Source organism: Canis aureus, chromosome 1, assembly GCF_053574225.1.
Source record: "Canis aureus isolate CA01 chromosome 1, VMU_Caureus_v.1.0, whole genome shotgun sequence".
Lineage (NCBI taxonomy): Eukaryota > Metazoa > Chordata > Mammalia > Carnivora > Canidae > Canis > Canis aureus.
Window position 1 is genome coordinate 29,090,385 of NC_135611.1, and position 17,262 is coordinate 29,107,646.

Sequence of the window (17,262 nt, forward strand, 5' to 3'; positions counted from 1 at the left end):
TTTAAGCATCTGTATATACTAGTCAAGCATTAGGTAAGCTTTCATTCTCTCACTCACTGGAAGGGAGTACTCTGTACTGAGTGGTACTCTGTGCCTCAATTTTCTACTCTCTTTCAAAGAGTATAATGAAAGTGTAAAATAGTAGATATGCAGAACTTAGATATGCTTTCTTAGTTCAGAGTATGGTCTGAATCAATGTTAGCTAGTACACTAAAGAAGCTAGCCTTTTTTAAAGACCTGGCAAGTATAAGGCATCAGGATTATAATAATGAGGCATGTTAGAAGCACTAACAATGAAAGTGGTTTGATTCTTCATGTCTCTGAGGGCAACAGGCATTACATCCATGAGTTCACATGCAGCAAATCCTCTTGTGCTATAGAAGAAGAACATGTGCCAGGATGATCTGTTGCTAGCAGGGTTCTAGCCACTTGGATGGAGATTCCTATAATTATGCCCTATTGTTTGGGGGCAATGTTGGCTCAGAGGGATGGACAGGAATAAGGAGAGTCGTATATTAATACATATGAGGCACAGAAGCAAAGATGGAGATCTGTGGAAAAATGGGATTTTGAGAAGTAGGCAAAGCCTGGTGATCAGAACCAGGTCAAAGTCAGGATCATCTAGTATCAGAGATCTTAGATGGGAAATTCTAGCATGCATGACCAGGTAGAGCCATGAGGAGACAGCTGCATAACCTGAGAACCCAACAGGGCACGAGATCTTCCCCCATGGAAGGTCTTAAAGTTTTCTGAGACTCAGATCCTGTGGCTTAGCCCAATTAATCTCTTAAACTGGGTCATTGCCCTAGGTTGCACAGCAAGTATAAGCTTGGAAGCCAAGGCCCTATAAACCCTGGTATCAATGAGAAAAAGCCCTGGAAAGAATCTGGTTTCTTTCAAGTCCTGAGAACAATCAGATGCCTTTCTGGGCATTGCTTAAAAATCTGTTACCATCATTAGGTAACTTTTCAAAGCAGAGCAAATAAAGAACTGGTTAGAGGTGCCTCAGCCATTTCCCAGATGACCAGGGAGGTAAAGACAAAGAAGAGGACTGTCTCATGGTCATCAGAAGAGCTACCACACTTGCTCTTGCTGCTCAGTCACTAGCTTGTGTGGTCAAAGAGCCCAGGCTGGCCATACTATTAATGAATACATGTTTCAGGAGTTACAGAAACTTATCCCGGATTTGTTTATGTCTAGAAAAGATAGTAAGACCCCATGGCACCACCCACACCTGCAATCACACCCATGTGCCTCTTTAGGGACATATATAAGGTTGCCCTTGGGTTTGGGTAGCCATGGAAAGTCATGCAACCTCCACCAACCATCTGCTTCCAGCTCCTGTAATGAAAGAATGAAAGCTCTTTTATCCCAGAACATGTATGGCTTTGCCATAAACAAAGGATAAAGAAGCACTCCAGAGTTGTTTCCTTATAGGACCCACAATACAGATTGATAGAGCTCTTTAGCACTTGGTTTTTAGCCATGAAGTTAAAAACATTTTAGAAACCTCTAATCTTGGGATGCCTGGGTGGCTCAGCAGTTGAATGCCTGCCTTGGGCCCAGGGCGTGATCCCAGGGTCCAAGGACTGAGTACCACATTGCGCTCCCTGCATGCAGCCTGCTTCTCTTTCTGCCTATGTCTCTGCCTCTCTCATGAATAAATAAATAAAATCTTTAAAAAAATAAACCTCTAATCTTTCCTTTAAAAATAATTATTAACTCTTTCAGGTAATAAAAATACCACTTAAAAACCGGGTAATGCGGAAATGGATCCTAGCAATTTGAATGAGTTTAACCTTTGCCAAACCACAAACAAAACTGGAACAGACAGACCAGACTCCACGGGTTGTTAATCCTCACATTTGCTCTCCAATCTGACTTTGTGGCATATATTAGCATCCCCATGTTACTTACAGGGAAATGAAGCATGAAGAGATTAAATAGTATGATAAATATCACATGATATTTAGGTCAGCAGAGTAGCCAAGGAAAAAAACACTCAGGATACAAACTTTCCTCCTGATATTCATTGCCTTCTTGCAAACTTCAGGCACATCCAACCTTCCTGCTCTGCCCTCCATTCTTTTGATTCACTAGAGCAGCTTGCTTCCCTTTCTGGGCCCTGAGCCAAATGTCCATCTCTCTGTGCATGACATAGGTCATTCCAGAAAATGGATTGGCTTGAATGTATGTGATCAAATTGTCCTTTCCCCTCTTAACCTGCCCTTCTTTGTACCATAAGATTTCATAATTATGAGTGATGACTTACATTCCCTGTGCATTGTCCCCCTACTTTGAATTTGATGTTTATTATTCATTGACTATTTTTATGCTTTTTCTATAAATTAATATATCTACAAATAATATGTACTATTTTTAGATATCTTCAACTTCATATAAAATGGAGACAGTTTTGGGCAGCCTGGGTGGCCCAGCAGTTTAGCGCTGCCTTCGGCCCAGGGTGTGATCCTAGAGACCTGGGATCGAGTCCCACGTCAGGCTCCCTGCATGGAGCTTGCTTCTCCCTCTGCCTGTGTCTCTGCCTCTCCCTCTCTCTCTCTCTCTGTGTGTGTGTGTGTGTGTGTTTCTCATGAATAAATAAAATTTTTTTTAAAATGGAGACAGTTTTTATGTTTTATATGATTTGAAAATTATATGTATTTGTATGATTTGAACACTACAAATTTCATAATTTGATTATTTTATATTTACATGTACATGTTACACATATATAATTTATGTTTTTAAAGTATGCATAACACTAATTCATTCATTTTAACTACTGTGTAACTCTAGTGTATGGATAATATATTTATCTGTTTTGTAGCTGGATGTTAAATTATTTGAGTAAATTTCTCCAGTCATCAGTCTAGAAGATGACGTGCTATGTCAGAGGATGTGCACATTTCAACTTTACTAGATTTTGCAAATTTTTTCTACAAAGTGATTCTATTATTTTATATTCCAACCTCCAGTATGTGAGAGTACTCTTTTCCCTACATTTTTTATAACAGTTGTTCTTCACAGACTCCTAAGTTTTGCCACAGAGATGAATTCAAAATAGACCTCATTTTATCTTTAATTTGCTGGTTCTTGGTTATTAGTGTGGTTGAATTTATTCTCTGTGTTTGTTGACCATTAAGATCCCCCCTTCCATGCATTGCTTGTTCCTTGATCCATTTTTCTAATGGGTTATTTGCTATTTTCTTTTTGATTTTGGAGGATTTATTTATATATTCAGGTACTAACCATTTGTCAGTCATATACAGATATGTAGTCCTTTCTTAATAGCTGATTGTTATCTCCAGAGTTTACCTTGCACAAAACTTTTACCAAGCAAGTTAAAACTGAGATATAGATAAGAAAGTTGCTATTTCCATGAGTCTGTGAGTTCAGGAAGAGCATAAAGAGGGCCACTTTTTCATTTTCTTATTTATTTCCTTCAGGTTTAGAGAGTTCATTATAGGCCACCTAGTTTTGTGCTTACAATGCCTGTGTTTGATTGCAGAGTGGGTAGTTTAGAATAATTTCAGTCTGAATAAGGACCAATTTTGAGAATGATTGACCTCAGATTATTAGATCTAAAGATTACAGATCTCCTACTGAAAGAAAAACATCAGACACCCAATGCATGTCTGGCTACGACTCCTCAGAAGAGCACACAAAATAGGTCCCAGGTAGAGAGAGGCATGCGGCATGAAGGAACAATCTATCCCAACTTACTTCCCAAATATTTTACTACCAGGAAAGTCTCTACTCATGACATGAATCCTTAGACTCAACCAAGCAAAACATGAAAAGTAGACTGAAGTTATGGTGATGTCTGGTTGCATAGACACATTACCTTGGGAACACTGATATAAAATCTTAAAGTAACTATGACTTTCTCTCTCTTTCAGAGGTGTGGCGAAATCTTGTTTGAAAACCCTGATCAGAATGTCAAATGTGTTTGCATGCTAGGTAAGAAGGCTTCTCATTTTAGATATGTTAAGTATATTGATGTAATGTGGACTTTCTGTTGTTCTGTTGCCTTCCTGACAGTCTCTTGTTGCATATTACAGAGGCATATAGGCTTTTTTTTAGATGTATAGACAGGTATAATACATTCATATGTGGAACACTTGAAGATAAAAAGAGATTTTGATTTTATTAACTGTCAGAAAGTCAGGAACCATGCTTCTAAGTCTGTCAGAATTATTCTCGAGTCGTCAGCATACATAGAATTGGGTGCTTTGTATTGAGGCAAATGTGATGAAAAAGTAAGAATTGCACTGTAATTCCTAAACTAGAAATGATAAGTTAAAAAAAAAGAAATGATAAGTTAGGTAAGTAAACTATTAAGTATTTACATCATAGCACCAAACTCTCACAGTGCATGGGAGAAATATACACACGAACTAATTTATAGTTAGCACAATTACTCACATTGCATTTGTAACAAAATTGCAACATTGTAATGAAAAATCATTTGTTCTTGTAGGATTATGTATCATCAATGCCTTTTACAAACTCTTTAATATATAATATTCTGTTTAGAAATGAAGTTAATATGATTTTCCTCATTTTATAGCTTAGAAAACAAGTACAGAGAATATAAGTGATGTACTTCACCTCAAAGTGAAAAATTGTCCAAATCATGACATGAGTGTTTTTAAACAGTAAAGTTTTAGGTACAATATTTAGATCTTATTTAAATCACTAAGTTATGTCCAATAAGCTTTCAGTTAATTATTAAAATAGAATAAAACAGTAGCTTGGATAAATAAAAATAATCCTTCAATATGACTTTCACCAAAATACCCTTGTCCGTTCCAAGCTTGAACAGTCTCATTAGCAAAGAACAAAAAGATTCATTCTAGCTTCTTCCATTTTCTCTGGCTAACTCGTATGTTGGCAGCCTACATTATTGATGAGATGATTCAAAAGCAGTCATCAAGATAGAGGTATGGGAAGGTCTTGGTAATGTGTAATCGGAGATAATTGGTTAATAGTAACCGAAGATTGCTCATGGCTTGAAAAACAAAGAAAAACACAAAAGCAAAAAACCAACAAATAAAAACAGATACCATATTTTCCCAACCTCCTGATGTTCTTCATTTCCTTGTACTAGTGTTTAAAATCTCTTTGTTGGGATCCCTGGGTGGCGCAGCAGTTTAGTGCCTGCCTTTGGGCCCAGGGCGCGATCCTGGAGACCCGGGATCGAATCCCACGTCGGGCTCCCGGTGCATGGAGCCTGTTTCTCCCTCTGCCTGTGTCTCTGCCTCTCTCGCTCTCTCTGTGTGACTATCATAAATAATTTAAAAAAAAAAAAAAAACATAAAATCTCTTTGTTGCACTTCTTATGTTTTCATTCTTAATTCGCCAATTAAGGTGGTGGCTAAACAGTAACATATCCTTTGGAAAATTAGTATCTTACTGGAAGTGTATAACAATGAACATAGCATAGTATCCATACAACCATTTCCAATATTCAGTATTCGTATCCATTAAGCATGAAAATGGCTCAAAAATGCTGATGAAATTGATGATATATAAGCAGAAAATATTCATTTGTCCAGCCACATTATGTCCAACATTAGGTTTGGGAAGACATCTCACCACCACATCAAATCTATTCATCAGTTAACTCATTTAATTTTTGTAATAATAAGATGCAGTTGGTACCATTATTATCCTCATTTTTTAGATAATAAAATTGAGGTAAATGGTCAAACAGGGTACCTTAATACTATTAAAATACTATATGATTATAGCTTCTACATAACCTAGTCATTTCAATCAATTTTTTTAACTCATAATGATTTTAAGCACATGAGCACATCATCTATTTTGCATGAATTTTCTTTTGTACTGGTTCCCCTATGAGTTACTTGTTTAGTTTATAGCTAGGACAAGGACAGCAGCAGATTGTCTACTACTGCCTATAGACTTGTCTTCCCTTAAAGTAAAGCCAATCATCTTCTCATCTCTTCTAGATTATATAGAATTGTTTATATAGCTGCCAGATCACATTCCTGTCCACAAAATGCATCTGCAGTAAATCTGCCTGATTAAGCAATATTCAAATATTAAAAGCATATTTTATTAATCAGTTCTGTATTACTCTTACTGTCATAACAATTATAATTAATTGAGCACTTGAATATATGACAGGTGGAGTCGAACCTAAACACCTTACATAATTAGATGATTTATTCTAAGCAAATTAAAGCATGATCTCTCTTGCAAAATATGAATATCCTTGACAATAGAGTATATTATTAAGCTTGTAGATTTCATTAGTTTATTAGATTTCTATTGTGTTGTAGAACTAAATAATAAAAAGTAATTGTGAGAATGGAAGTTTTTATTAATTTGAGAACACAGGGAAAGTAGACAAACTGGGAAGAACACTTGTGCATTTTACCTTTAAAATAGATGGTAGTTATTTATTTATGTGGTGTCAAAAAAAATACCATGCCTAGAGAGCTTGATTTATTCACTATTTCACATAGTGAAAATTGTGCCCTCAAGGAGCTTACAACTAAGAAGGCTTAGACTTTTTTCCTACTTATCTTTTTAAGAGGATTGCTTCAAAATTTAATTGAAATGTTTACAAAGTCCTTTGAAATCTTAGATGAAAGACAGCACCAAAAAAAAAAAAAAAACAAAAAAAATAAAATAAAATAAAATAAAATAAAATAAAAAGAAAGAAAGAAAGACAGCACCAAAATGAAATTGTTAAAGTATTATGGATACCAGTACACATGGAGCCACCCACCTTCAGATGTCCACCTGAAGCCCAGAGGCCACCATTTCATATCAATACTGGCAAGACAATAAGAAAAGAAGTGAAGTCAAATGGTTTATTCCCTTAAAACAAGAGAAAATCAAGTTATGAACCTGTAACTCACTGTAAATGAGACCATATATTATATTTCATCAGGAAAAGACATTTATATTCATACAACAAAACAGCTCTTCACCATTGTCTGAAGTATTTGTTGCTTCCTTTGAGAGGAACCTGCGATCATGCATTATGACCTCCTAAAGCATTTCTTGAGAAAACAGTATATTTCCAACAGCAAAGGATATACTCTGATATTAAGGGAATATTAAGTTTTCTAAGTGTTGCCAAGTATGATCATAGTTAGTATTTTTGCAGGTAATGTTATAACATTTTTGTGAATAAATCAACATTTCCAAACAAGAAAACCAAACCAAACATTTCCAAACTTTTACTTCTGGTCTTTTTAACTGCAATACCTAAGGAAGGCCAACCTGAGACCTCCGCGGTTTTAAATGGTGAAGTTTGAAGCTCACTTTAACACCCAAGATCCCCCTCTTTTCCCACTCACATACCATGTCTGGGGTGTCTGTCCAGCTCCCAGCTGTGCTCTGGTTTCCACACATTAGCCAGGGACACCATTTGCCATTCTCTTCTCTCCTACTGGCATGTCCCCAGATCATTATGAAAAATATTTTGAGTATATGTGTTAAGGTGTGTAGCTCCTGACTTCCATACCTAAGCCATCCTCACCCAAGGTTATGCTTCTGGCTCATTACATTAAATGAGACATAAGTGTAAAATTCACCTTGAGTTACTCTGAAATACGAATTCAATGCAGTGTTAAGTGGGAGCAAACTTCTGTCATGTATAGGTCTTACAGGGAATCATTTCTGGTTTCAGGGGAATGGTTTGTGTTGGATATGAAAGTAAATAAAGATGCACTGCAAGGGTGGCTACACTATTAAGTATTCATTCCTTAGAATTCCCTCAGAGAGGGCAAAAGTGAGCAATTGAGTAAAGCACCAAATTGTAATAAATGTTGCTTTTTTTATTCCTTCATCCATAGGGCATGTGTAAAACTCCAACATCCCCATGTTCCTCCTTTTTTTTTAAGTGTAGCCATAAGATTTCTCTTAAGCACAAACTGACCTCAGAAGCTCATATAACTATATCAAAGGGTATATAGCAAGACTTGTACCTTAATTAAGTATAATGAACTGATACCAAAGGGAAAAGGGAGTGGAAGAGAATTTAGCTTTCATTGCTCAAGTAATGTATAAAGTATGATGAGTTACTAAAAGGATTTTACATTTTAAATATAACCAATTAAACTGATTCACAAAGAGCCAAGTGGTTTTTTAAAAATTACATAAAATAAGCAATGTTGAATCACTTCTTAGTCCACTTGCTAACTTCATTCCATGAAATGATAAATCTTGGGAAAAGAAACTTTCAAAAAAGAATTCCCCATCAGACTTGATGCCTCTTATAATTACTTCTTCCTCCTTATTCTTAGAGGGAGATTCTCTTAAATAGCCAAGTAGTCTTAATTTGTTGTCTTTGGGGTGGGGAGTGGTTCTAATATTTTTAAATTATTTTATTTGAGTATTCTGACACACAATGTTACATTCATTTCAGGTGTATAACACAATGATTCAACTTTTCTATACATTATGCTCTGCTCACCACAAGTGTAGCTGCCATCTGCCATCATATATCATCATTACAATATCACTGACTGTTTTCCCTAGGCCGTGCCTTTTATGCCTGTGACATTCATTCCATAATTGGATGTCTTTATGCCCATTTTATCTATCCCTCCACCCCGCCCCTCTGGCAACCATCAGTTTGTTCTCTGTATTTTTAGGCCTGATTCTGCTTTTTGTTTGTCTTTTTATTCATTTGTTTTGTTTTTTAGATTCCACATCTGAGTGGAAATCATATGGTGTCTTTCTCAATCTGACTTACTTAGTCTAATACCCTCTAGGTTCAGCCACATTGTTGCAAACGGCACAAATTCATTCTTTTTTGTGGCTGAGTAATAGTGCATGAGTATGTATGTACACCACATCTTCCTTATCCATTCACCTATGGATGGACACTTAAGTTGCTTCCATATCTTGGCTATTGTAAATAATGCTGCAATAAATCTTTTTTAATTAGTGTTTTCATTTTCTTTGGGTAAATACCCAGTAGTGGAATTATGGGATCATACGGTATTTCTATTTTTAATTTTTTGAGAAACCTTCCTACTGTTTTCCACAGTGGCTGCACCAGTTTACATTCCCACCAACAGTGCATGAGAGTTCCTTTTTCTCCACATCCTCGCCAACACTTGTTATTGCTTGTCTTTTTTATTTTAGCTATTCTGACAAGCATAAGGTAATATCTCATAGTGGTTTTGATTTGTATTTCCTTTAATCTGTAACTTAAGAGTTTTTTGTTGGCTCAATTTTTCCAACCTTTTTATCAAGGTTTAATTTTACAGTTTGAAATTTTCAGTGATCTTGCTTTTCTTACATGCTTTTTTTTTTTCATGCTAATTGGTGTCTTATCATCTGAACATAAAATATGCACTTTTTTACCCACCATAGCTTAGAAAAGGGTGTTCAAATTGTCAGGCTTTTTGGTTGAAGTTTATTATAAATCAATTAAAGAAGTTGCCAGCTTCAAAGCAATAAAATACCATAAAATCAATGTTATATTATCATTTGACATAAGCATAGAGAGACTTGCTTTCTAGTCCCACTAAAAAATTAACTATGTACACATAGAAAATGTTTTGTCTTTTAGGCTTTAATTTATAGTTTTTCTGCAAAGTAGAAATAAAAACATCTGTTTTTCCTAGTCGAGGGGTTATTCAGGTGATTGAATAAAATGTTCCATGAGGAGACATTGCCTCCTGTAATGTTCTAAACATTGTTTATGCATCAATAAATTGGTAAATAAATAATAAACAATTGAAAATAAATTGATGACAATAAAAAACAAATAAATTATCTATTGATGACACTAAGATGTTTAGAAAAGCAACTGAAAAGCTGAAACATTATATAAATGTGAGAACAATTGTGTAAAGTATCAAATACAGGGAAGCCTGGGTGGCTCAGTGGCATCTGCCTTTGGCTCAGGATGTGATCCCTGGTCCTGGGATCGAGTCCCACATCAGGCTTCCCACAGGGAGCCTGCTTCTCCCTCTGCCTATGTCTCTGCTTCTCTCTCTGTGTCTCTCATGAATAAATAAATAAAATCTTTTAAAAAATAGAGTATCGAATAGATTCTTCAAAACTATGTGGTTGCTCAAAGGCATTCATTCAATACTCATTCAACAGATATTCATTGACTACCTATTATATGCAAGGTATCGTACTGGGCACTAGGAATGTACAGCCAATGGGACTTGGGTCTGGCCTTCAGAGGGTTTACAGTCCAGGAGGAGTTCCAAACCCTGAACACCCAAATCTGCAGCATCAGCTTGAAAGGACACATGATACAAAAAAAAAAAAAAAAAAAATAGTAATAGTAAAAATGAAGCATTTGGGGACTTCAGAAGATGAGGAGGGTACATACCGTTGGGATATGAAGACACATAGATTTAAATATACAGAGATTTAGATATGCTGAGAAAATGACAGCATTGTAGGTGAATGCAAGGCCATATTCAAAAGCTCAGATAAAAGAAAGCTAGGGAATAGGAGGGAGCAGGAAGTGTTCAGGCCACAAAGATGATGAAAAGATAAATTGAAAAGGAATTCGAGGCCTTACTGTGGATAGTTTACTGCTGTCATTGGCTCTGGAAAGAGCTGTAGTATCAGATAAGAAAGACTTCTGGTCTTTTATTTAGAGAGTGCTTCTTTAGTTATAAAATTTTATGGAATACTCTATAAACAAATTTCTACTAGGTAGTTGTTAAGTACAGCCATTCACTGGATCCCTGTGAAATTAAATAATTTTAACTGAACATAGATTTGAACCTGATGACCTGAATTCTAGGTTTGATATTTTTAAAATATGTTAATTTAATCTTTTCCATTTAATATTAAATCATAGTATCTTATTTAAGAAGTAAAACAGCATTGCCATCTTTTATACTAGAGAAAATTGATATTTTTTCACTTTTTGGAACTTTGTCATCTAATAAAATGGAAAGTTTTTTATCTTAAAAGTTTGCTTTTGTCACTAGCATCAGCCTATGATTTTTGTAGGTAGACAATTTTGAGGTCCATAAATTTTTTCTTAAAATTAATACACAATCTGTTTTAGAGCAAAATAATATTTGATATCAAATTGAGCCACTGTGGTATAGTAGAAAGATCAGAGTGTTTAAAGATTTGGTACCAGCTAAAAACTCTGTGGCAATAGGCAAGTCACTTAAGGGTTGTAAACTACAGTTTACTCTTCCCTAGAAAGGAATAATAAATAATAATAATATTATTATATACCTTATCAGATTTGTTGAAGATCAAATAACAGAAATATTAAAGCACTCTGTAAACTTTTAGAAGTAGTAGAAATATAAGTATTATCTGTATTAAACACGAATAATTTATTTGTTCTAAGTACTTCCATCTCATCTGATATTAGTAGTACTTCATATATGCAAACTGGCAGCTTTGATATATTGCAAATATTAAACTATCTCAATTTGGCAGTGTCTTTGTGGCTTAATCAGTTAAGCTTCCCACTCTTGGTTTCCACTCAGGTCATGATCTCAGGGTCATGAGATAGAGCCCTGTGTCACCAGCCCCATGGGAGTCAAGCAGACTCCCACACTCTGCTTCTCCTGCTCATGCTTTCTCTTTCTCTCAAATAAATAAATCTTTGAACTATCTCAATTTTGCTCAAGTGAATATTTATTTATTTATTTATTTATTTATTTATTTATTTATTTATTTATGATAGTCACAGAGAGAGAGAGAGAGGCAGAGACATAGGCAGAGGGAGAAGCAGGCTCCATGCACCGGGAGCCCGACATGGGGTTCGATCCCAGGTCTCCAGGATCACGCCCTGGGCCAAAGGCAAGCGCCAAACCACTGCGCCACCCAGGGATCCCTGAATAGATATTTTCAAATGCATATTTGCAATCTAGAAATAAGCATATTATTCTCGTAGGTTATTAAAGAAAGTTTATTGTAAGAGCTATTTTATGTGTACTTGATCTTAAAAGTGAAGGCCTATGTTTAAAAACAAAAGCTTCTAGTTGCTTAACTTTGATTTATGAAGATTAAAATGCCTCAGGAATTTAAATTAACTTTACACTTGCAAAGCACTTCATTCATATCATATGGACAAATCAATTCCCTTTTCCTGTATGTCTGTTAGTTGATGGTTTTCTACCTTTCAAAAGAGAGCAAATTGAGACCTGGATATTTCCCTTAGAAAGCAGTGGGGTCATTATCCCCATCACTTACTCAGGTCTACCTGGTTTTACTCTTCATTGCACTTATTACCAAATGTCGTATTTTACATTTCTCTGTTTATTAATTGCTGCGCTCTAGCATCGCCCTACCATGCAGAATATGAATATCATGAGAACAAGGACTTAGCTTTATTCACTGCTGAGTGTCCAACATCTAGAACGGTGTCTGGCCACCTAGCCTGTAATAGGAACCCAATATTTGCTGAATGGATACCTGTTGATGCATTTGTGAGAGCAGTATTACCATCTGCAGAGTGCAGCCCAGATGTATCAAAAACTGATTGGTGTAGCATGTAAAACCGTCTGCTCCCTCAGCTGAGTGACAGATCAGCTCCTACAGGACTAACTGGCAGTTTCCCAAGCATAGTCCTCTAGGTTACAGGATGATAAATATGTAGTTCTCCTAAAACAGGCAGTTAGAACCTAGCCTAAGGATCAGGTGATCAACAAATATTTCTTAAGCCCTCCACATGCTCAGCCCTCCCCTGGGGTACTCTGAGAGTTGATTTAATGAGCAAGTTAGAATCCTTATCGTGACAGTTTATTCCTCTGCAGATGGAACATTGTGTTGAGAAAACAGGAGGAGGCCCATTATTTTGTCTACTCTATGTTTAGAGGAATATACAGAAATTATTTTACCCTGAGGTTTATGATTTAAAAGTTTTTCTACATCATCTTACTGACTTTTACATTTTTTATTTGGAAGTCATTATTGCGTTGCCTAAGAAAAATAAGTCTACTAGTTTCATGGCTGCCTCCTGCAGAATGATGCGGCATCTCCACAGCAACAAAAGACCACACTTCTGAATGCAGCTGGGAGCCACAGCTCAGATAAGAGCTAGCTAAGAATAACAATGCAAGCAAAGGGCATACCAGAACTGAAGTTATCAAACGCCCAAGAGATAGAAGTGTCAGTCTTGTATTAGTTTCATTTTCTCTCTGAAAGCAGAGATCCTTCATCCAAAGCTACACTTCAAAAAATGTTCAATCAACAAATATTTATAGATCCCTATGATGTGCCATCATAGGGATGTGAAGATATTGAAGTTCTGGTGCCTGCCCTCAGGAAACTTCCAATCTAGGGGGGCACAGAGGACTACATAGACAGAACAATATAGGGTGGTAAACCATAAAAAGGATGGGCCAGGGTCTGGTGGAAGGGGAGGGAGGGAGTCATGTCAGAATGGCTAATGCGAGAGGAGATAAGGAAGTGAGTATCAAAGAGAAGAAGCAGACAGCCCTGTGAGGCTGGGAAGGAGCAGGCTGCTGGAAATGACATTGGCATGTCTAGGCAGAAGGAGCAGCCGGTGTGCTTAATAAGACCAAATAGAGAAACTCTAAGTCATTATCCCCAAAGAATAGAGTCAGAGGAAAGAAATGATAAAATAATCAAGGTGGAAAGGAAGGTGAGGCAGATTTAGAGGACCTTATAACAGGACAAACAACCATTTAAGGATGTTCAAGCCAAGGAGCTGCAGTGTGAGACACATGTTTCAGGTGGATCCCTGGGTTAGCTAGGGAATGCCCTGGAGGAGGACAAGACTGGAAAAAGAGAGGCCAGTTTAGGAAATCGCAGTAATAATCTGGAGAAAAATGATGAGTCCTACCCAAACTGAGACAACATCAATGAGGAGAGCTGACACAAAATTCAGGAGACTTTGAAAGGGACTGATAGAACTTTAGAATGGATTTAGGAAATGTAGTTAAATAGAGGTGCTATTTCACCCACTCCCGGACAACCTTCCCCAGTGGACAGTACAAGAAAATCAGATTTGCAACCAGGAGAAATGATGAGTTAAATTTTGGAAGAGCAAATCTGAGATGCTGAAGGAACTCTCAGATATAGTGGAGTGTCAAGCTCAGAACAGTGATCTGAGGGAAGGAATTGGTGACAATGTATCAGTGGTGATGCCACCAGGGAAAGGTGAAAAGGAAGATGGAGGTGCACCTCAGAATGCTTGGAAGCAACACACTGAAGGGTTGAGCAGGATAGGATCAAAAGGAATCTCAAGAAGCTTAAATAGGTTGGAAGTTAAGGAGTGGGCAGAGAGACGGAAAACAAGTGAGAATGGCATTGTTTTAGTCATGAGGAAAGAGTTTCAAAAGGAAGATCATGATAATGTGAAGTACAGTAGAAGTCAAATGAGAACAAGCTTAAAAGGCATTCATGTGACTTAACAACCTCAAGGTAGTGTCAGCAAGAATATAACTAGTAGAAGGTCAAAGGTGAGGTAGGTGGTGGTATGGAGTCAATGAGCAGAGAACCAAGGAGGGGCACTAATCTGTCAGGAAATTTGTCTGAGAATGGAAGTTGAGAATAATGACTGCACCTGAGAAGAGTTCTTAAGATGAGAATGATTTGAGAATGTCTTGATTCAGAGGAGAAAGAGCAAGTAGAGGAAGAAGCTGAATATTTCTGATGATAAAGGGAGGAACTGTGAGCTATGTCTTCCCATCGCATGGTGCTTTAAGGAGGCTCTTTTCAGAGCTGTCTCGGCCTAAAAAGAGATGACCTCACATCCACCTCCCAATAGTCAAGGAGACCAGAGATGCTAAGTCATTTGAGCTCTGAAAGTACTATTGTCTCCTGAGCTGGGCCCACCTCTGGCCTCTTCAGGCACTCCTCCACTGGTTGGTTTCCCTTGATTAAAATTTTTATTCAAGGCTTTGCTCTCAGAATGAGCTCACCTAGGGATCCTTGTATACATCAGACATATTTTTACAATGTTCCAGAGAGAGCATCATTTCAGTTTGACCTCAAAATTATGTTGGACTTCTTATTGAAAGGAATACAGATTTTAATTGTATTTCATTGTGAATTTATATCTTTCTAAACAAATTATTCATGTAGACTTGTTATTCAAGGTCCTAAACCGTCAATCTCAAACCACCTTCCTTGCTAGCTATAAGTTTATAATCTTTTCTAATGTGCATAAGTAATAAACATGCACAAAACAGAAAAATTTTCAAAGACTGAGACAAAGTGATTATTAAAAAATACACAAAAAGATAATCTTAAAATAATGAAAAAAATGTATGTGCTGCCGAAGGAACTCTCAGTACAGAAAAATAATGAAAAAAAATAAATACTTGTTCCCATTGTATCAATTGCCTGTTTGCACTGCATCATTTCTTTGTTGAGAAGAAATAATACCAAAAGATATTTTATTAACTTTCCAGGAGATCTATTCCAAAGAGGTGGCTAACTGGTCTAGAAAGTTCAGTTTGCATAAGCCCCAAAGTTTCACATCTGACAGATTAATGAAAATTTTTAACTTTTGTGAAGCTAGTTTAGGCACTACCAAAATCACTGATTTTAAAGACAAATCTAAAAGTAGTTTTTATGTAACAATAAGCAAATGCAAAAAATTTGCTTTTTCCTATTTTAAGGTAGTCAAACACAAATGATTTTAGTACATTTGGTTTACAGTAAATATTTTAAAAATTTGTGACTTATAACTTAATGAGATAGTAACATTATATGCTTATCTTGGCCTAAATTCTAGTCTGAGGGCTCTCATCCCATGTGGCACAGTAGAAAATTGGAGATTTCATTCTGAAAACAGCCCTCACATTCCTAAATATAAAAGAATTAAGTCAGAAATGCTAATAGGATGTGGAATGCCATAATACTGGTGAACAACAGTATTTATGTTGTTCAGTGATAATCATATACCACAAATCAAGAATTTTTGCAATATGTGTAGTAATTGATGAAAAGAGTTATCATTGCCAATCTGTTTTCTAAAGTGTGTATTGCAATGTCAAGAAAATGCATTACAATATTTCTAACCTCTTTTAGACAATCAAATCTTTGGGAAATGTAATTGAACATTATGTAAGTACATATTGAATTCAAAAATACATTTTCCACATTTCTTAGGAAAAGTTTAGCATCTTATTCCTTAATTACTACATCCTTTATAGGTTTGTTAATAATAATTAACTCCACTAGGTAGCCTGTGTGATATCTTATCCTATCTGCTATTTCAATTTCTCTGTCAGTGAAAGTCTTCTGTCAGGGATCTCGTTTATAAAATGGTTGACTAATAAAATGCCAAGACGACTCTGGGTAACATGATTGTGATTTGGATAACTAGCAGACTTTTAGAACTTATTTATCTCAGAGTCTTAAGCAAATCTCTCAAAATTTGAAAGGATTTAGTTCTTTCAGATGTTGCTTTCATAGGACTTTAAAGTTGGAAACAGCTTTAATGGTCAAGTAGAAAACTGCCTAATCCACCTGCCTGACCTCTAGAAGTTCAGAGTCAGATTTCAGATGTGTGACCACACAGAACCATGTAAATTTTTAGGCCATTCCAATAAATAAAGGATTTTCCCTCTATAGCAATTGTACTGCTGAAAATGGAAGCATAGTCGATTAAAAAAAAAAAAAAACAAAACAAAACACAAAACTGTGTGACTGTGCATGTCTATTTTCTTTACTTTCCTGAAGGGAAAGTATCTTGGAAAATTGGATTCAAATGTTAGCATCTTTGAAAGAGCAAATTTTCAGTTAATATATTTAACATTAGTTAAACATAAACTAATATGTGTACATGTGTCTAATTATATTTATGAGTAACCTGATATTCCCCAACAGTTGAAATTATAGCTCACATATTTATTGGCCCTTCTAATTCTCCTACTATTAGTCTATTTAGTTATTAGTTTATTTAGATAGAAGAATTTTTTTACTTTTTTTACTGAAGTACAATTTAAATTCTGAGAAGTAGCCAGTTTTTAAGTGTATAATTCAATGAATTCTTACAAAGTTAATATATCCATGTGAAACCACACAAATCGATATAGTTTCTCTCATACCTCCTCCAACACATTACCTCCCCAAAATTCCATACTGGCTCATTGACTTCTATCACCATCTCCTAATTTGGAAATTTATATAAATAGAATCAAAGAGCATTTTCTATTTTCAATCTATCTTCTTTAAGTCAACATTGTCTATGAGATTCATCCCTGTTGTTTCACAAAGCTACAGTTCATTCTTTTCTTATTTATTTCACTGTGGAGCAGATATCCACAAATTATAGCCCAGGGGCTAAATGTGGCC

The 17,262-nt window shown here is 36.0% G+C and overlaps 1 protein-coding gene across 2 annotated transcripts in view; it reads left to right on the top strand.

Moving 5' to 3' along the window:
- The window catches only part of PDE7B (phosphodiesterase 7B), a 312,454-nt gene that overhangs the window by 96,146 nt on the left and 199,046 nt on the right, over positions 1-17,262 (top strand). The window contains exon 2 of one of the 2 annotated variants that reach the window (XM_077894264.1): positions 3,903-3,963. In XM_077894264.1, coding sequence (XP_077750390.1) covers positions 3,903-3,963 — 61 coding nt within the window. Of the gene's footprint in view, positions 1-3,881; positions 3,964-17,262 lie in introns of those variants that run through there. The other variant, XM_077894271.1, reaches the window with a different exon arrangement.